The sequence below is a fragment of the Syngnathus scovelli genome, chromosome 3 (genome assembly GCF_024217435.2).
Source record: "Syngnathus scovelli strain Florida chromosome 3, RoL_Ssco_1.2, whole genome shotgun sequence".
NCBI lineage: Eukaryota > Metazoa > Chordata > Actinopteri > Syngnathiformes > Syngnathidae > Syngnathus > Syngnathus scovelli.
The window spans coordinates 8,109,487-8,131,604 of record NC_090849.1 but is presented as its reverse complement, the minus strand read 5'-3'; the positions used below and the strand labels follow the sequence as shown (position 1 = coordinate 8,131,604).

The 22,118-nt window shown below is 43.7% G+C and overlaps 1 protein-coding gene across 1 annotated transcript in view; it reads right to left on the bottom strand.

The window, feature by feature from the left end:
* Positions 1–245: 245 nt before the first annotated feature.
* The window catches only part of sub1b (SUB1 regulator of transcription b), a 30,219-nt gene continuing 8,346 nt past the window's right edge, over positions 246–22,118 (bottom strand). Inside the window, exons 4-5 of the mRNA XM_049716593.1 lie at positions 5,966–6,074; positions 246–784 (exon numbers count right to left, since the gene is read on the bottom strand). Coding sequence (XP_049572550.1) covers positions 705–784; positions 5,966–6,074 — 189 coding nt within the window. The 3' untranslated portion in view covers positions 246–704. The remainder of the gene's footprint in view (positions 785–5,965; positions 6,075–22,118) is intronic.

Genomic DNA, 22,118 nt, shown 5'->3' with positions numbered 1-22,118 from the left:
GGGTCCAAATTAAACGTTTCCCTCCAAGATGACAATGCTCACCCCCACAATAGCAAAGAAATATTTATTTGGGGACAGGCAGGAGTTTTGGCAAATTTGTTAGGACTACAACCCAGATATTCAATTCCCCTACTCATACCGCATAATCATAATTATTTGCCTTACAAATATTGCACTGCTTGAAATCCATATTGCATAGTTTGCCATTATTGTGCCTCTCTAATAGATTGAGTCAGTAACAGTCATTCATTCACTCATTAATTTATTCATCATCTGTACTACTTATCCTCACAAGTCACATTTTTTTCAATAATTCAATTTATTAATAGCCGGTAAACACAGTATCAACTATCACCCCTAATTTAAAGAGCATTTAAAAACAAGTTTTGATTAAGGCGATAGTCAAACTATGAACACGAATTTATACAACTGTAAAAATTTTAATAGGGAAGCAATTAACCGTCTTAGTTTTGCTATGAAAAGTAATGTGCCGCACTGTGATGAGCAACCCCCATTTACGCTCATCATTACAAAACCTCAAGAGGTACACAGCTAAATAAGCTTATCATGGGGAGAGAAAAAAAAAACCAATGCCATAGAACTAAATATAAACTAATGAACTATTTCATCCAAGTCAGTTACAAAAGAATCACAGGCTTTTTACAAAATGAATCAACCAATTTTCCAAAGGTTCCAAGGATTGTTTATATACTCTTAATGGCATCATCAATTTCTGAAATCTGGTCCTTCAGTTGGTTCCACTGCTCTGGATTCAGGGCAATGCCTGTGAAATTTAAAACAACACAAAAAAAGGTAAAGAGATACGTGATTTCAGGAAGATTTAATAAAAAAATAAACATGTTTCCACATATCTCACTCTGTCACACACTCGCTCGGTCGCTCGCACGCACTCACGCATACGCACACGTGCCGTTTTGTTCGAAAAAGTAGGTTGCATAAAGGATTACCATCAGAAGTGTTGATTGCGGCACACATGATTTGACGTAATATAATTACTTGATGCAGGATTTTTCCCCCCTGCCGAATAAAAACTTGGATTTAAGGTTAGATTTTTTTTTTTAACATTCATTCATGATCTTCTGCAGTTGCGTCGCCAGGGAAGCAACTTAAGCAAGGAAGCCCAGACTTCTCTTTCCCAAGCCATTTTTTCTAGCTCGTCCTGGGGCTTTGTGAGGGTGAGGTGAAACTAGATTGACCAGTAAATCAAGAGCTTCACCTTTCAGCTCAGCTCTCTCTTCACCGTAACAGACCAGTACAGAGACCGCATCACAGCAGACGCTGCACTGATGCGTCTGAAGATCTCACGTTGAATCCTGCCCTCAGTTGTGAACAAGACTTGAACTCCTGCAAGATCTCATTCCCAAACCAGAGAGGGCATTCCACCCTTTTCCAACTCAGGACTATGGTCTTAGATTTGGAGGTGATGGTTTTAATCCGAACCGCTTCACAGTCAGCTACGAACAACTCCAGTGAGAGTTGAAGATCACGGCTTGAAGAAGATTGAAGTAAGTCATCTGCAAAAAGTGGACATTTAACACTGAGGCCACCAAACCGGACACCCTCAACACCTTGGCTACACCTAGAAATTATGTCCATAATGGCCATGAACCTAATCAGAGAGAAGACAGCCTTGGCAGGGTACAATCCTCACCAGAAATTAATCTGATATATTACCAGAAATGCTGGCCAAACTGAATTATACTGTAACTAAGCCTAACCCTTAAAGGGGTTTTGTACCCCATACTCATACAAAGCGTCCCTCTAGAACTCCGCAAGGGACACAGTCAAACATCTTCTTTAAGTCCACAAAACACATGTACATACACTGGTTAGGCAAACTCTCATGCACCCTTGAGGACCCTACCAAGCGTGTAGAGCTGTTCTATTGTTGTACGGCCAGGACAAAGACCATATTGCTACTTCTGAGACAGACTCAACAACCTGACGGACCCTCCTCTCCAGCACCTCTGAATAGACCTTACCAGGTAGGGTGAGGAGTGTGATTCCTCTATAGTTGGAACACACCCTTTCTTAAAAGGAGGGACAACTACCGCGGCCTGCAAGTTCAAAGGCACTGTCCCTGATGTGTAAGTGATATTGTAGAGGTGTGTCAACCAGGAAAGCCCCACATCTACAGCCTTTAGAAACTCTAGATGAATCTCATCCACCTCCCGGGCCTTTGCCACCGAGGAGGTTTGTAAACCACCTTGGCGACTTCTATCCCAGAGAACGTACCGAGATGAGGTCAAGTCCACAATGCTCACGGTGCACTGCTGAGACGCCAGATTGTAAACCAGAACTTCCTCGAAGCCATCTGAAAGTTGTTGTCCATGGTTTTGCTGAGTCCTCCCACGCTCGTGTTTTTGCTTCAGCAACTGCTGAAGCTGTGTTCTGCTTGCCCGGAGAGTATCTGTCAGCTGTCTCCAGAGTTCCACAGGCCAAAAAGACCCAATAGGACTCTTCAGCTTGACTGCATCACTTCCGCCAATGTCACCCAGCAGGTTCGGGAATTGCCGCCACGTTACGGCCAAATGTCCCATGGGCCGCCTCAACAACAACGCCATAAATGGTTTGGCCCCTTCTTATTTTGAACATGTTAACTCTTTTCTCGCAATTAAGGCAGAACCTTGTGCTTCTTTTGTAGGTCAGTTTCTTTTGTAGGTCCCAAGGTCGAGATCCAAACAGTGGGGTGATCGTTTTTTCGCCATTGCTGCTCCTGAACTGTAAACGAACTTCCCCCTGAGATCTCTGGCTTTTTTAAAATGAAGCTCAAGACCCACTTGTTTAGACTGATGCTCGAACTTTGAGTGACGCCACTACCGTATTTCTCGTACTATAAGTCACGTTTTTTTCATAGTTTGGGTGGGCGACTTATCCTGAGGAGCGACTTATGTGAATTTTTTCACAAATTTTCAAAATTCATAAAAAAGAAAAGAAAAGTGAAACCACAATAAACGAACCGCGATGTAGCAAGGGATTACTGTAATTTTGAACTGCAAGTGACGTTAGCGGCGCAGCGGTTGTTTAAATAAAGGACAGATTCGATCACGGGATGACGAAGGGCCCCACGTACGACCGGCATCATTAGCTGCTTTATTTGTAAGTGACACGGAGGACGAAGAGTTTGAAGGATTTAATGATTTAGAATGACACAGAAGGTTTGAAAAACTATTATGGCTTTTACGCACGCCCGGTCCTACTCTACGGAGCTCTCTTTCACCTCCGTGGATGGAAGTCGGGGGCCGGCGCTCGGCCAGGTGGCTTTCCGGGGACGGTGGATGGGGCTCGGACATGGCTTTTACGCACGCCCGGTCCTATTCTACGGAGCTCTCTTCCACCTCCGTGGCTGGAAGTCGGGGGCCGGCGCTCGGCAGTCGGCTGTCCGGGGATGGTGGATGGGGGTCGGACACTGCTCCTACGCACGCTCCTACTCTATGGACGTCCCAGCCACCTCTGTGGCTGGAAGTACCACCCCTGGGGACGGAAGTCCACGTCACCACACACCTGGAAGTCGACGTTGGTGCTTGAGGCCGTGTGGCGGTGAACTATTTATGTTATACTAGTTATTTGATATTTTTTTTTCGTGTAGCAACTTGTATATGTTTTTATCGTTACAGTTCAGTAGTTGTTGGCTCGTTGAACTCTTGTTTTGTTAAATAAAGAGCCGTTTACCAAACCCACGTCTTTCCTGGTACTTTGTTAACGCTACAATATAGTTATATACTAGATCTGTGGAATAACGACGAGGCTAACGTCAGCGGCGCACGCGATACGCGGCATCATTTACATAAAGGACGAGCGATGGATTTAATGAATTGGAGTGATACAGATGGTTTGATAAATGTGTTATTTATTAATAGTTATTTGAATAACCGCAGGCCCGTTCTCAGCTCTTCGTTTGTGTTTGTCACGTTAGCATACCTATCGTTTAGCCTGTTGTTGCTCGTTCATGTCTGTTCTTGGTGTTGGATTTTGTCTAATAAATTTCCCCCAAAATGCGACCTATACTCCGGAGTGACTTATATATATTTTTTCTCACTTTATTGTGCATTTTATGCCTAATGCGAAAGTCCGAAAAATACAGTATATACTCACTCCATCTACTTTTTTTTTTTTTATATTATCTGAATTTCATACACATTTTATTCAATTCCTTTAATTGCACTTGTAGAAGGCTCTTAATACCCTGTACCACTCACTCTCTTTTTAGCACTTTTGAATCGTATTATGTTTTTTTTTTCTATTGTTTTTATCCTGTTGTAAAGCACTTTGGGAAGCTGTTGGTGATTGTAGACGGCCATATAAATAAAATGTTAATTGATTGATTGATTGATTGATTGAATTTACACCGGCTGTGGAATGGCTGCATGTGTTTTTTTTCCGCGGATGACCTGCGACTGCAATTCATACTGGCTCCGAATGGCTGCGTTGCGTCTCCGGAACGTCTCCGGCCACGAGATCGCGTGGATTAATACTTAAGATAGGTAGTTAGCTGATATGGACAGTCTGTAAGTTGTAAATATGTAACGTTTTCATGAATTAAAAAAAAAGAGTTCGCAGAACAGTTTTATTTTGAAATATATAGGATCCACAGATGCCCGATTTCCTGTCTGAGCCGTGTAATTTCTTCCGCTTCATGAAAATACACATACGGCGCCTGATAAAAATAGAAGGGTTGGGGAAGGCCCGCTAACTGCGGTGACGTTCTACTGGCGCACCGCAGCCAGTGTGCATTGACTCGTTCAAAGCCCCCACCCGGAACAACCCCTTGCCCCCCATGGTCGGTTCTCGGTTAACGAGAAGATCCTCCGTGACGCATGGAAGAAGGAGCTCCGGGTTGAAAATAAAACGGTGTATTTATATCATGATTATGCCATGGAAGTAGAGAACAAGAGGAAGGAATATAGTCTCGTAAGTATAGTATAGTCTCCAAACCCCTCTAACAAGGATGCGGGTCTTATTTGAAATGGCACCAGTCAAGTATAACAGCGCAACGCAAGCCTCAGCGGACCTACAGAGACGAGGGTTCGAGGTGGGCAAAATCACTAGCATCTAAAAAAATGAGACCATCTCGGAGGAGACGCTGGGTCAGCTTCTACCTTGGGAGACAACCGAGACCCTTTGTGGGGAGTAAAACAGCGGTTCCAACTGCAGGTCCGGGACAAGTTGAGTGAGTGGTGTAGAAAAGAGAGCAAACCCTCAGCTGGAGGTCATCAAGACACCTAATTGGAACCTCTGATTTTTGGATTACAATGACCCTGGCGATTTGAAAATTCTGATACCTGTGGATCAGCCTTTGAGTCACGTGACAATTTTTTTTCCATTAAGGACCCCTACTTTGTGGCAACCCACCTCACCATTAGAGGTAGCATGTAGCGTCCGTGTTGGAAATTCTGTTTAGGTTTTTGCTACCTTTCTGTTTTTGTCTAATATTCTTTTTTGTTTAGTTTTGGTCCGGAATGTTAATGTTTCAAACATAAGACATATGCATTATCAATAATATACTCTCTAAACGTAAATGGCCTAAATAACCTGATCAAGAGAAGTAAACTGAGACCAAAAAAAAGGAGAAAGCCAACATTTTATTCTGGCAGGAAACTCATTTATCAGCCATTGAATATGACAAATTATACTTGAGAATTGTGTTTCTTTTGTGTCGCACTAGCTAGGAGAAATGTAGCAAACAGATTGTATTTAATTCACAAACCACGCACAGATGGTGAAATGTGTCATGAACTACGATGCCTAGCAGAATGAGTCTTGGTGCTGCAGTGGTATTTGTGTGTATTTAAATGAGGTAATTGACGGAGAGATTGACCACCTCCATGCAAATAAACCTTGTCAAAAAGGAGTTTGAAGTCACATGACCATAAGAGGGTGTGCACAATTCTGCTTTTACACACTGACCATTTGTACAGACAAGACAATTTTGTCATTGTTTTACCTTTCTTCCCAGGCTTCATATCACCATCTGGATTCGTCCAGTACTCTCTGATGTCAATCAGAACTTTCCCTTTGAAGTCCCGGACAGAGACATATCGCATTCTTCCAATCTGTTAAAAAAGAAAAGAAAAAAACTATTGGGTATATAGCTATTCTAATAACGATATAAAATATAACATACAATATTATCCGGATGAAAACACTAAGGAATATTTGAAGATTGTTAGTTCATGCAATTTCTGGGATGAAAAGTAAAACTGGAGTGGAATGAGTCGAGTTTTTGGATGAAAACACGTTTGTTTGAATATAAAACTGGCAGCTACCAAGGCTGAAATTCATCCATCTGTCCATACATCCATCCGTCTATACATACGTACAGCCATTTTATAATATATTATATAATCAACTAAAAAAGACACTGTGGCTGCTTCTCACTCACACACATTGAACCATGTTATGCCCAACATTTCTCAAAAGAGCAGATGAATCCAAAGCAGCTGCCATGCATGTGGGAAGCTGTTGGAATAATTTTAAGTAAAGCTTTGGCCTGCCAGAGCTGGAGGCCTCGCCTTTACGAGTTTATCTTTTCCTTTTATCTCTTTGTTTTCTTTTATGTGATAGGGATGTCTTTTGATCCCTGTCAGCCATTTGTACCTTTCCTGTCCTTATGTTGTCTGTGTGTTTTGGTTCCCGTAAAGAGTCCTTCACTAACAATGAGCAGGGCTTATTTGCATAGGTGAAATGTTCTTTGTTTGATTCACAGGAATGTCATTCCTTCTATTTAGATATAGGTTTGGTTCATAGATTGTAGTTTATCAGACCTGTTTTTCTTTGTTAAGGGATACATACAGTTAGAAGTAGTTGCATTAAAGTTATCCCATATTTACTCAATGTTTGTTTAAGGAACTGCATACCGGTTACCTCACGTTTGCTTAATGTGTGTTGAAATGTTTAGGACAAGTTACTTATTACTATTGTGTGTTAATTACCAAGTAGATAAAGTTAGCAAAGGTCTAGTTGCATTTGTTCCACAGCAAAGCGGCAATCAACGTGCGTCAGGACATTTGTTGACCTCGAGGACAGGTCAGCCAACTGTGAAGGAAGACAGCTGCGGACGGCCTCTGCGGGGGGTCAAGAGCCAACAGCGAAGTGCTAATTCACACCACACTACATTCTTTTGCTAATCAGCGTTGCTACAGACACAATCCCCCCTCCCTTTAGTGTAGCAACGCCTCTGTAACCAGGGAAACCATAACATTAAAAAGAGGGGCACGTGGAGTAAAGACTCAGAACTGATGGAGGTTGTAACTGAGATTGCTTGCTCTATCGTTCTCCTCGCGAGTGAACCTGTTCTGGTTGTCTTCTCCTCTTCATTCCAGTGAGTGATTTAATGTCTAATCGTATTTAGACCCAACATTTATTTGGTCCTTCGAGCCGGATGCCAACACACCTGAGGATTCCAGCGGACGGCAGCAGAGATCCAGAAAGACCGCGCGCGGCAGGACCTTCCTAGGTGGGGTCCTAGAATCCTTTTCAAAGGCTGGCTGTCTGCTCGTCAGCTGGGATCTAAGGGTTGAAGGCAGTCCGAGGTGCAGAGGTGAAGAGAACCAGAGGGTGAGTTTGTTTTTTTTTTTAAAAGGAATGAGCGGCCGAGGGCTCGGTGCCCTATAAAAGTCCTAGGACAGAACGGAGAGGTTCGTTCTAAAGGTACCTAAACGGAAAGGTCCGTTTAAATAAAAGTTACACAACGCCAGTGTAACAAACCGGTTAAAGGACAGAGGTGTCCGACGGGGAGGCCCGTCAAAAGTAAAAGGTCAGCGGAAGACCACGTGATGCCGAAAATTCCGTAATACTGAGTGATTGAGAGTGTGAATGGGAGTACGTATCACTAGATACAGTATTCCATATTAAAGCAGTGGGGAGCACATAACGTGGTTCTGTGGACGCAATAGGCAAGGATTCTCCACCAGAACGCTGGTAGAAGTGAGAATCACCACAGGATCTTTTCGTTATCCCACTGGAAACACCCGACTTTAGAAACCCCTATGGTTTTACAGTTGGGACCAAATTGATTAAAATGGGGAACGGGAAGAGTAAAAATAATATCCGAGATAATCTTAAATGTAAAGATTGGAAAATAATTGAAAGGCAGGATCCCGACCGACTTAAAAACCTCGATAAATGGGTTAAGAAATATAAATTTGAGGGACAACTAAAAACAACCAAATTGATAGAACTTAGAGGCGCCATGAAAGAGAAAACAAAGAGAGACCCTAGAAAGATGAAAAAAGAAGGAGATGAGGATGTGGTGTTTTGGCTCAAAGTAGCAGGAGAGAGAGAGAGAGGGGAAAAAGAGAAAGTGGAAAAGGCACTGTATTGTAGGAAGGAAGATGATGAGACTGGGCCTAATAGTAGGCAGGCAAGAGATAATCAAAATTTACAGCAAGCTAGAGAAGAAGGGGGAGGTGTGGAGGAAGTAGAGAAGCACGTAGGGAAAGCACATGCTACAACTTCAAAACATAAGGTCATAGAGAAGTTGTATCCACAAATACCCGACACTGGTGCACAAGAGGGGTCACCCCCCCCTTATGGGTTAACAGACAGAGCCACCAGACAGAAAAACCCAATAGAAATGGATTGGTCAAAGGAAATGGGAGCAAACTATCCATTAATCCCTAGAACCAAACCTGGGTCCTCAGCCCCAGTTGCTGAAGAGGCAACTGTTGAAAATTCGGAATTAACTCCAGATCTGGGTGTTTCCGAATAATGATGATGCAACAACTAACCTTTTTGGGTGTAAACATATTTGTGCTCATGCCTGTGATCCGACAACTGAAAATCAAGTGAAGTGGTTGTTCTTGGTGATGAAAAACTTGAGCTAATATGTGATAAACAGGGAGGAAATGTTGGAATAATTTTAAGTAAAGCTTTGGCCTGCCAGAGCTGGAGGCCTCGCCTTTACGAGTTTATCTTTTCCTTTTATCTCTTTGTTTTCTTTTATGTGATAGGGATGTCTTTTGATCCCTGTCAGCCATTTGTACCTTTCCTGTCCTTATGTTGTCTGTGTGTTTTGGTTCCCGTAAAGAGTCCTTCACTAACAATGAGCAGGGCTTATTTGCATAGGTGAAATGTTCTTTGTTTGATTCACAGGAATGTCATTCCTTCTATTTAGATATAGGTTTGGTTCATAGATTGTAGTTTATCAGACCTGTTTTTCTTTGTTAAGGGATACATACAGTTAGAAGTAGTTGCATTAAAGTTATCCCATATTTACTCAATGTTTGTTTAAGGAACTGCATACCGGTTACCTCACGTTTGCTTAATGTGTGTTGAAATGTTTAGGACAAGTTACTTATTACTATTGTGTGTTAATTACCAAGTAGATAAAGTTAGCAAAGGTCTAGTTGCATTTGTTCCACAGCAAAGCGGCAATCAACGTGCGTCAGGACATTTGTTGACCTCGAGGACAGGTCAGCCAACTGTGAAGGAAGACAGCTGCGGACGGCCTCTGCGGGGGGTCAAGAGCCAACAGCGAAGTGCTAATTCACACCACACTACATTCTTTTGCTAATCAGCGTTGCTACAGACACAATCCCCCCTCCCTTTAGTGTAGCAACGCCTCTGTAACCAGGGAAACCATAACATTAAAAAGAGGGGCACGTGGAGTAAAGACTCAGAACTGATGGAGGTTGTAACTGAGATTGCTTGCTCTATCGTTCTCCTCGCGAGTGAACCTGTTCTGGTTGTCTTCTCCTCTTCATTCCAGTGAGTGATTTAATGTCTAATCGTATTTAGACCCAACAGAAGCTAAAAAGTTCAAATGTGTGGCTACTTTCCTGGTCAGGTGATTTACCCATTAAAAAAAAAAAAAAAAAGATTTATTGGAGATATGAATAATGCCCAACAATTTACGATACAATAATATCTGCAGGCTCAGGGAGCACTTAAATCAGACAGGCACAAGCACAAAAAAAAGGAACAGTAAGGGATTTAAGAAGAGTACAGTAATTATAAGATTAGTGTGTTCAAGCCTGTGTAACAAAAGCACATATTTTGTGTAAGAAAAATATCATAGTTATCTTGTCTCAGTTTATTAATAATGTGATGTTTAGGTTAGTACAGTTGAACACAAAGCTGATGTGTCCAGATGGAACCACATCTTTTTTCTGTTATGAATGGCAACTGATAAATACAAAGGTTGGTTGCAAACCATTAATAATTTAAATAACAATATTAGAATAATAATAGTACTACTAATATTTTTTTTAAGTGTCAATGTGTATCGAACTGAACCAAAAACATTGGCCACAAAACCGAGAATCAGACCATGGATTTAGTAAACGGTTCCACCCCTAGATATAAGTACCGTATTTTCCGGACTATAAGTTGCAGGTTTTTTTTTCATAGTTTGGTCAGGGGTGCGAGTTATAATCAGAGCGACTTGTATGTGAACTTATTAGCACATTATTACTTGATCATTAACACGTTACTTACTTACTATAGTGTAGTTGATCACTTCGTTATTTTCACTTTAAACTGCATAAGGGCGCTATTAGTGTCAAATGGTTTGGTAATGCCGGAGCTGGGCTCTCGGGGATAAGCTCCCGGTGACCTATAAAATGGCTCCATAAGGCTTCTGTAACTTGATCACCTCTGCCAGACAAGCTCCTCAGCTCTGCCTCCTCGTGGCGACACTGGTTCCGCTAAATGAGCTAGGTGCGAAAGCGAACGATTGGCGCTCAAACCAATAACCAGCCTACGGAATGTCTACACTGCATTACGACACTGGGCGGAGGAGCTGCATGAGCAGCCAACGGCCAGAGGGCGGAGGAGGTCCCAGACCCAACGTCCAAGTGTAGAGGAGTAAACCTCACAAATCAGGAGTGGGGCCCCGAAGGCGGACCAGTGTAGAACGCTCACTGACTCCGGCAGCTCCTGCAGCCCAGTTGGTGCCAAATGTATTGCTTGCATTCCTCTGGACCACACCAACAAAGCCGAGAGGGGGATCTTGACGACTGGGCAACCCAAGGTCTCCATACACTGTGCCCAGGCCTGTGCCTTGGATAGGTCACTCATTGTCGCTGTCTTAGTGACAGAAACAATTCGGGAGACAGCAGTTACGAGTTCTAAGCCTGAGCCAATTGGCGTCAGCTCAGGCGCTACGGGTTGTCTCCAACGGTGGGAGGGATCATCGCATCCCACTGGTCAGCTACCGCCCGCCTAAGCTGGGCAGCCCCTAGCCAATTAGGTGCTGACCCGCCACAGTCCGTCTGCTTCAATGGGTGCTTGGAGCTAGGATAAAATCCGAACGGCGGACTGTAATCCATGCACCAAGCAATAATAAAAATAAAACAAAGCCGCCAGCGCTTAGACTGGCAACATGGAATGTTAGAACTTTATGTCCAGGGATCACCAATGACCCGAAACAGATAAACGATGCTAGAAAGACAGCTGTCATCAACCGCGAGCTGACACGTCTGAACATCGACGTTGGTGCACTGCAAGAAACCAGGCTATTATCCAACGGCAGCATCAGAGAGAAAGACTACACATTCTTCTGGCAAGGAAAGGCCCCAGGGGAACATCGTATGCATGGTGTAGGTTTCGCAGTGAGGAACTCCCTCCTGCCTGCTTGCACGCCACCAACAGTGGGCACCGCCCGCATCCTCATCATGCGCATTGAAACCATGTCTGGCCTTGTAAACATCGTGAGCGCCTACGCCCCAACACTCACCTCATCAGATGAGGAAAAAAGACCAATTCTACGACGAGCTTGAGACCTTCATCAAGGAAATACCTGCATCTGAGCACCTGGTCCTGCTGGGAGACTTCAATGCTCGTGTTGGCTCGGACAATTCCTCTTGGCCCTGCTCTATTGGCCAGTTTGGAGTTGGTAAGGTGAACGAAAATGGGCAAAGATTGTTGGAACTATGCTCCTTTCATGATCTCTGCATCACAAATACGTTCTTCTTTACAAAGCCCAGCCACAGAGTGTCATGGCGGCACCCTAGATCTCGTCACTGGCATCAACTGGATCTCATTATCACTCGACGATCCTTCCTCAACTGCGTCAACATCACTCGCAGCTATCACAGCGCAGACTGTGATACAGACCATGCCAGTAAAGTATGCCTCCAACCCAAACGAGCTCATAGATCAAAGCCAAAGGGCCAGCCTCGCATAAACACAACCAAGACCCAGGACCCTCAGTTAATTAAAAGCTTTGCTGTTAACATCGAAGAAGCCCTTAACAAATGCTCAACTGGCAGTGCAGAAGAAAAATTGAATCACATGCGAAGTGCAATATACACAACTGCTCTCGACTCCTTTGGAATAAGAACGAAGATAAACCCAGATTGGTTTGAAGCGGGAATCATGAATCTTGAACCGGCCATCTCACGTAAACGATCAGCCCTCCTCAACTACAAAGCCAATCCCAGTGACAAAACACTTGCAGGTCTGAGGAAAGAGAGCTGACACCCAGAAGATTGCCAGGCAGTGCGCAAATAAATACTGGCAGAGTATATGCCAGAATATCCAAACTTCTGCTGATTGTGGCAATATCCGGGCAATGTATGATGGGATGAAAATAGCATTCGGCCCCACTGTCACCAAAACTGCCCCTCTGAAGTCAAGCACTGGTTCAATCATTACAGATCGAACCAAACAAATGGAGAGATGGGCTGAGCATTACCAAGAGCTTTTAACGAGGGAAACTGAAGTCACGGTAAATGCTGTGGAAGGCATAACACCACTACCTGTCATGGAAGAGCTTGATGAACCGCCCACTATTCAGGAGCTGTATAAGGCTGTCGATTCCCTATCCAGCGGTAAAGTCCCAGGAAATGACGGCATCCCCCCAGAGGTCATCAAAGCAGCCAAACAAACCACCTCCTCGTGCATCTCCACAAGCTACTCTTACAGTGCTGGGATGAAGGAAACGTGCCTCAAGACATGAGAGATGCCAAGATCATCACACTATACAAGAACAAAGGCGATAGAAGTGTTTGCAACAACTATCGCGGAATATCCCTACTCTCTGTCGTGGGAAAGACATTTGCCCAAGTTATACTAAACAGACTCTATCCACTGGCTGAACGGATTTATCCAGAATCCCAGTGTGGCTTTAGAACAGGGAGATCCACCATCGACATGATCTTCTCATTAAGGCAACTGCAAGAGAAGTGTCGTGAGCAACAGCGACCACTGTACATCGCCTTCATAGACCTAACGAAAGCCTTTGATTTGGTCAGTAGAACGGGTCTGTTCACACTCCTGCACAGAATTGGCTGTCCTCCTAAATTGCTGAGACTCATTGTCTCCTTTCACAAGGATATGAAAGGTACTGTACAGTGCAATGGATTAAAATCTGAACCCTTCCCAATTACAAGTGGGGTAAAGCAAGGCTGCGTTCTTGCCCCAACTCTCTTTGGCATCTTTTTTTCACTATTGCTACGATATGCCTTCGAGACATCCGAAGAAGGGGTGTACCTGCACACCCGAAGTGATGGCAGCCTATTTAACCTTACCCGCCTTCGAGCAAAAACACGCGTGCGCAAAGTTCTCATTCGTGAAATGCTGTTCGCGGATGATGCGGCACTGACATCACATACCGAAGCCGGCCTCCAAGACCTTATAAATGCCTTCGCCCATGCTTGTAGAGGGTTCGGTCTGACAATCAGCATAAAGAAGACGAATTTCTTAGCCCAAGGTGTCAGCTCTACCCCTCACATCTCAATTGACGACTGTTGCCTCGATGTGGTCGAAGATTTCACCTACCTTGGCTCCAACATCTCTAACAGTCTCAGCCTCGTCAAAGAGATCGATGTCAGAATCGGCAAGGCCTCATCGGTGCTAGCCCGCCTAGCAAAGAGGGTGAGGGAAAATAGCTCGCTCACCATCAAAACCAAGATCTCAGTGTACCAGGCCTGCGTGCTGAATACACTTCTATATGGGAGCGAGAGCTGGACGCTGTATAGTCATCAGGCACGCAAGTTGAACAGTTTTCACCAGCGCTGTCTAAGGAGAATCCTCAACATCTCATGGCAGGATCACGTTTCCAACAAAGAGGTCTTGACCAGAGCAGGAATTTCCAGCATGTTTGTTATCCTTACAAACAGACGTCTGCGGTGGATTGGCCATGTATCCCGTATGCAAGATGGTCGACTTCCCAAAGACATATTGTATGGTGAGCTCGCCTCTGGTTCTAGACCACTCGGAAGACCACTTCTCCGCTTCAAAGATGTTTGTAAACGGAGCTTGAAGGAGGGCAACATCGCACCAGCACAATTTGAGACACTGGCCGCAGATCGCTCAGGGTGGAAAGCCGTTACCAAATCAGTCATCAAGAAAACGGAAGAGAACAGAGAAGAAAATGGAAGAGAAAAGGGCTCAAAGACACAGAAGAGATGCTCAGCTACCACGAAACTCTACTGCCTTTAGCTGTGACATCTGCAACAGGGCATGCGGCTCCAGAATTGGACTCTGCAGTCACAGAAGGAACTGCAGGTCCAGCAACCAATGACCACCAAGGCACATAATCCATAGTCTCTCGAGACTGACGGGAGCCAACAACAAGCATAAGGGCGCACTAGGCTTGTGGAATAATTGGAGCCTCTACTGACAATGAGTCTGACCTCAGTGACGCATGTACAGTGGAGCCTCGGTTTTCAAACACAATCCGTTCCAGGAGGCTGATCGAGAAGTGAATCGTTCGAATTCTGAATCATATTTTCCCATTACAAATAATGGAAAAAAAAAATCCGTTCCAAGCCCCCCCCCAAAAAAACGCCTTTTTTTAAGCATTTTTTCATTTGCATATTTTTGTCCAATCGCGCAACTGCAGCGCACCGCCGAACGCGCGACGGTAGCACGTTGCCGACCGCGCAACTGCACCGCGCTGGTCGCATTATTGTGACAGAGCCGTCGCTGAAATTTAGAAAATATTTTTAAAGTCCTGATGTACTTTCCAAAATTTAAGTGGACCTCAGTGCGCAGGCAGCTTAATTTCTTCCGATCGCGCAACTGCAGCGCACCGCCGAACGCACAACCGTAGCGCGCCGCCGACTGCGCAACTGCACCACGCTCGTCGCATTATTGTGACAGAGCGGTTGCTAAAATTTAGAAAATAGTTTTAAAGTCCTAATGTACTTTCAAAATTAAAGTGGACCTCAGTGCGCAGGGAGCTTAATTTGGTCCGATTGCGTAACCACAGCACGCCGGGCGCTCAGTGTCGCATTGCTTTAGGAGCATCTGTGTTTTAGGATGGCTTTACTGCTCCCACTTGCTTCCTTTGGAGGCATGATTAGAGTTGATGCAATCCTCAGAGTAACGAGAACGTAGTAACGAACGGAGTCAGTTGGCATGCGGGTCCTCTCGGCTCATCTCGCGAGGTTCGACAACCGAATTTCGTCCAACATCCGAAGCAAAAAACTCGGAATAAAAAATTAGAATACCGATTTGTTCGAGAACCGGGACGTTCGAAAACCGAGGCACTGTACTTCTGGAGTTAGCAGCGGCATTGTTTATAAGTGTTATTTATGTTGTAGTTATTTGATATATAGCTTATATATAGTTATATAGGTCTGTGGAATAATTGGAACCGCAACTGACTATGAGTCCGACGTCAACGCCGTATTGGCCCGAATATAAGACTGTTTTTTGCATTGACTGAAAAAGTGGGGGTCATCTTACATTCAGGGTCTAGACACTATACCAATTCACAACGCTAGATGGCGCCAGATATCTTTAATGCGAATGCTAAACTTAACTCCCCAGGCCAAAGCGAACCCGTCACGAAGAATAAAAATAAAAATAGCGGCAGCGCGAAGAAGAAAAATTAAGAATAGCTGTAAGAAAGAGAAGAAAATCAGAAAAGAGATAACAGAAAATAAAAAACCAGAAGCCATTCATTTACAAATGTGACTGCACTTTAGGTTCCTTATTTAAATTTTCAGATATTAAGATCTGATAGTTTTTACATGATTTGAATGAGGCAAAATAACGTGCTTTTTTCTCTCGAATATATTATAATCATTTGTTTCAGATGTACCGTAATTATTTTCTGTATAAAAATTTTATTTGGTGTTCAAAAAGTCTTTTTTCAAACTTGAGTCTTGAAAAAGAGGGTTGTCTTATAATCAGGGTTGTCTTATATTCGGGCCAATACGGTACTTCTGGAGTCAACAGCGGCATTTTTTAAAGTGACTCAGAAGACGAAGATTTTGATGGAGATTTTAATGATTTGGAGTGACACGGATGGTTCGATAAAATTTTTATTTATGTTATAGTTATATCTAGTTTATATATAGTTATATAACCTGTGGAATAACTGGAACCGCAACTGACGATGAGTCTGACGTCAGCACAGGTTGTAAGTTCCGGAATCATTAAATGACAACGAGTGAGGACGAAGATTTCAGGGGATTTAATGATTTGGAGGGACACGGATGGTTCAATAAAAATGTTATTTATGTGATAGTTATTTTATATCTAGTTTATATACAGTTATATAGGCCTGTGAAATAATTGTAACGGCAATTGACGATGAGTCTGACCTCTGCGCCACATGTACTTCTGGAGTCAGCAGTGGCGTCGTTTACACAGAGGACAAAGATTGATGGATTTAATGATTTGGAGTGACACGGATGGTTTGATAAACGTGTTATTTACGTTAAAGTTATTTGAACAACTGTTAATATATTACGTCAGGCACGTTCTCAGTGCCTCGTTTGTTTATGTAACGTTAGCATACTGTATCGTTTAGCCTGTGGTTGCCTATTCGTGTCTGTTCTTGGTGTTGGATTTTGTCAAATATAGTCCCCCCCAAAAATGCGACTTGTACTCCGGTGCGACTTATACCGTATTTGCCGGTGTATTGGTCGACCTTTTTCGATTCAAAATCGACCGAAAAAAATCGACCTCGACTTATACACCGAGTCATATAATTTAACTTCGTATTCATCGCTTCAAATGTGATGGTAACCAAGGCCGTTTTTCATGCATCTCATTGTGCGTTGCACTTAGAAAATTTGAACCGGGCGGCGTGCGCGAGTACGCGGCCCGCTGGAAGTCGAATGAGGCTCAGCGATCTCCTCCGCGGTGCTTATAAACAGCCGATCCGCTCGGCGGGGGCTATTTTCGGCCACTCGGCGCGTGCGCACGGCCTCCCGGATGTGCCGGGCGGCGTGCGCGAGTGCGCGGCCCGCTGGAAGTCGAATGAGGCTCCGCGATCTCCTCCGCGGTGCTTATAAACAGCCGATCCGCTCGGCGGGGGCTATTTTCGGCCACTTGGCGCGTGCGCACGGCCTCCCGGATGTGCCGGGCGGGTGCGCGAGCTCGCCGGCCGCTGGAAGTCGAATGAGGCTCCGCGATCTCCTCCGCGGTGCTTATAAACAGCCGATCCGCTCGGCGGGGGCTATTTTCGGCCACTTGGCGCGTGCGCACGGCCTCCCGGATGTGCCGGGCGGGTGCGCGAGCTCGCCGGTCGCTTGAAGTCGAATGAGGCTCCGCGATCTCCTCCGCGGTGCTTATAAACAGCCGCATGCGCACGGCCTCCCGGAATTTGAACACATTTCGTCAATAAATTTCGCATATTGAATTTTGAAGTTTAATATAATGCAACAATTGAGCTCAACTTATACAAAGGATATATCATAAAATCGTAAATTTCCGTCGAATTTTAGGGGGTCGACTTATACACCGAGTCGACCTGTACACTGGCAAATACGGTATATGCTTTTTTCTTCTTTATTATGCATTTTATGGCTGGTGCGACTTGTACTCCGAAGTGACTCATAGTCCGGAAAATACAGTATTTCATATTGGTCAATATCAATCTATAGTGCATTTTATTTATTTTCAATTTAATGATTGAAAAATAAGGACCTTCAAAAAGGCTTGAATGTAGATAATGTATTACATTTTATTTTAATATGTAATACAATGCAGCTGAGAAAAAAATCAAACTCGCCAATATAATGCCTTTTTAAAAATATTGTGCTTAGTAGAGCTGAGCGATATATGCGAAAAATGTTTCTCCATCAGTCAATATTGATAATTATTGATTTCTTTACAGCGGCCTAGAAGTACGGCAATTCAGAGGTGCAGGGTTCAATTCTGTCTCCAGCTTTCCTGTGTGGAGTTTGCATGTTCTCCCCATGCCTGTGTGGGTTTTACCCAGGTGCTCCGGTTCCCTCCCACATTCCAAAAAACATGCATGTTACAGGCCGATTGACCACTCCAAATTGTCCATAGTTGTGATTGTGGGTGTAAATGGTTGTTTATCTATGTGGGCCCTTCAAATGGCTGGCAACCAGTTCATGGTGTACACTGCCTACTGCCCAAGGATTGCTGAAAGTAGCAACGAAATGGTTCAAACCCCGTTAGACAGAAAGTCACGTAGAACGCGTGTAAAATTGAGGTTCTGCTGTATTAGAGGCAGAACAAGTGATATTAAAGAAAAAAATTAAAGTGTAAACTAATGACGTGGCCTGGATAACTATTATCAGCACACTTCATAGAGTATGTGATATTACAGAAAAGATTTAAAGTGTAAACTAACGACTTGACCTGGATAACTATTGTCAGTACACTGCATAGAGTATATAATAATTAATGTAATTCAGCCACAGTTTGTTTATTATGCGCAGCAATGACGCAACATAATTAGATGGCTAGACGTCTATGGCTTTACGTGACATGATTTTCACTGGACGTTTCCATGAACTGAAGAGAAAGAAAGCATCACCTCATTTCCCCAACATAATTCTACCACTTGCTGCATTACTCCCCTTTCAATATTAGATGAAGAAACAAATGAGCCCTTGTTGGATCATATTTACTTTAGTATCCACTGCTACATATCATTGTTTTTTTTTTTTTTTGTGCATGTCACTCGACATCGTGGTTGATGCGCATGCGTGTCACATCACGGACGTATTCAGTTAACAGATGTCATATTTGTTTTTGGAATGTGAACAAGAACATGAAAAGAACAGATTTAACACGTAAAAACCAAATTGAACATTGCACCTTGCAGTTTGTGGCTGCCGGGATGAAAACTACACTTGCTGTAATTTTCAGCATCTCACCAGGATTTCCGGACTGCTTTGATTTCTACTGAGAGCTTTGAATTCCTCGGTAAATACTGCGATTGTGAAATTGCAGATTCCTAGGGCGACTAATTAGCGCTAGTGTTCACTGCTACGCCTCATAAATAAATGAAAAAATAAGACTTGCACCTGCCTACAGTATCTCCCAAAAGTGAGTACACCCCTCTCATTTCTGCAATGTGTTAATTATATCTTGTCATGGGACAACACTGAAGAAATTACACTTTGATACAATGTTAAGTAGTCACTGCAGAGCTTGGATAGCAAAGTAAATTTATTGTTCGTTCAAAGTACCTCAAAATACAACAATGAATGTGTAAAATGCCGGAAACAAAACTGAAAATCTCAAAATTAAGCCAAAATTGGGACCAATTACCGTAATTGCCGGACTATAAACCGCACCGGATTATAAGCCGCACCAGCTAAAATTGAGGGATATTTCATTTTTTTTCGTACATAAGCCGCACCGGACTATAAGCCGCACGTGCACACGAGTTTTTTACAAAGAAAGACAGTACATAGAAAGCCTTTTTAACGTTTTAATAACATACTTGAACATGTCTTTCTTAACATTGCCTGTGATGCAGCAGTAGTACCGCAGCAACGCGGAAGTGTGTACGCGAGTTATTAGCGAAGAAGGACAGTTTTTTTAAAGCTTTAATAACATACCTTAACATTTCTTTCCAAACACTGCCTGTGACGCGGCAGTAATACCGCAGCAACACGGAAGTAACACAGCAGCAACACAGCAGCAACACGGTAGCACAGCACGAACAGGGCTGGTTAAAAAAAAAACATACCAGTAAAAGTAAAAAAAGAGCCGTCTTCATCTTCCTCCTGTGCACTGAAACTATCGAAGTCTTCCTCCTTAGTGTCCGATTGGAATAGCGTTAGATATCCTTCGCCTTGCACTTTCTCAGTCTCTCTTTCGTCGTCGGTTTTATGCATTTCTTCGAGTGTGAAGAGGTTCTGTTCATGGTAATCTTATTCATGCACGAAGCGCTAAATTATATTAAACTAGCGAGCGACACGTATTGCTTAAAAGCGGCATCATATGCATTTCTTTTATCCCCCATAATGACGGTTTGTGTATAAAAGCTTCCTGTCTTTGTGTGAATGCGGGTGTGTGCGTGATGCGCGAGACGATCACGTCTTCTTCGGCGCATTATCTCTTCTTCGTCTGTCTCGCTCTTACTTCCTGCTAGAGCGCCCCCTGGAGACCGGAGGCCGTAGAAATCCATAAGTACGCTCCAGAGTAGACACAATATAGTCATCAACATCGACTGTCTTTGGCTTAAAAGCGGCATCATATGCATTTCTTTTATCCCCCATGATGACGGTTTGTGTATAAAGGCTTCCTTTCAGTAATGTCCGTCTTGATCGCGTGATGCGCGAAATGTAAACACAAACTAGCGCGTCTTCTTCGGCGCATTATCTCTTCTTCGCCTGTCCCGCTCTTGCTTCCTGCTAGAGCGCCCCCTGGAGGCCGGAGGCCGTAAAAAAACCATAAGTACGCCACGCCGCCGTTTAAGATTCAAAGTAACCTTCTGAATAAAATGCATTAAAAGTTCACATTCATTACAACTTGTTTTTGGTGAGCAAAATGTCAGAAGAATTGAATTTAAATGCTGATTGATTGGGTTTTAATACAATGCAGATTACTGGTTTCCTTGTTTGATTTAAAAGAAACCAGTGAAGTGATTAAAAAAAGGAAAAACAAGATGAACTTAGTACAATTACAATGCAGATTGTCCAAACAGCGCCACTGCTTTGTGTAATCTCTGAGTGATATGGCAGAGTAAGAGAAAGGGTTTAGAGCACAGGTGTCAAACTCAAGGCCCGGGGGCCAGATACGGCCCGCCACATTCTATGTGGCCCGCGAAGACAAATTGTGCATCAAATTCGTGTCATTACTAGAATTGCAAATTGTCTTCACTTTTAATAGCTTTTTTTTTTAAATATTCGACCAGTTCTACTCGTCTGATTTGAAAACGAGTTATTTGTCAGTTTGTTTTGTAGCTTTTACTGTATATAATAGTGTTAAGAGTAAAAGTGATCAAGTCATCACAAAAGTCTCGAAAAAAATCTTATATAAGCCGCACCTGACTATAAGCCGCAGGGTCCAAAATTTTGGAAAAAAGTCGCGGCTTATAGTCCGGAAATTACGGTAGGCATTTTTCCTTCCTGTGTAATGCGACTAGTTAGTGTAACGAGGTGTCAAGTGTGATTGGGGAGCAGGTGTATTAAATTAGGTATTTTCACTCTCATACTGGTCACAGGAAGTTCAACATGGCACCTCATGGCAAAGAACTCTCTAAAGATTTATTGCTCTACATAAAGATGGCCTAGGCTTTAAGAAGATTGCCAATGCCTTGAAAATGAGCTGTATCACGGTGGCTAAGACCATACAGCGGTTTAAGATGGACAAGTTCCATTCAAAACAGGCCTCGCCATGGTCGACCAAAGAAGTTGAGTGCGCACGCTCAGCGTCATATTCAGAGGTTGGCTTTGGAAAACAGGCGTACGAGTGCTGCCACCATTGCTGTAGAGGTTGAAGGGGTGGGGGGGTTAGTCTGTCAGTGCTCAGACCATACGCTGCACACTGCATTCAATTAGTCTGCATGGCCGTCATCCCAGGAAAAAGCCTCTTCTAAAAAAGATGCACAAGGAAGCTCGCAAAAGGTTTGCTGAAGACAAGCAGACTAAGGATATGGGTTACTGGAACCATGTCCTGTGGTCTGATGAGACCAAGATAAACTTATTTGGTTCAGATGGTGTCCAGCGTGTGTGGCGGCAACCAGGAGAAAAGTACAAAGACAAGTGTGTCTTGCCTACAGTCAAGCATGGTGGTGGGAGCGCCATGGTCTGGGGCTGTATGAGTGCTACTGGCACTGGGGAGCTACAGTTCATTGAGGGAACAATGAATGCCAACATGTACTGTGGAATACTGAAGCAGAGCATGATCCGCTCCCTCCGTAAACTGGGCTGCGGAGCAGTATTCCAACAAGATAACGACCCCAAACACACCTCCAAGACGACCAC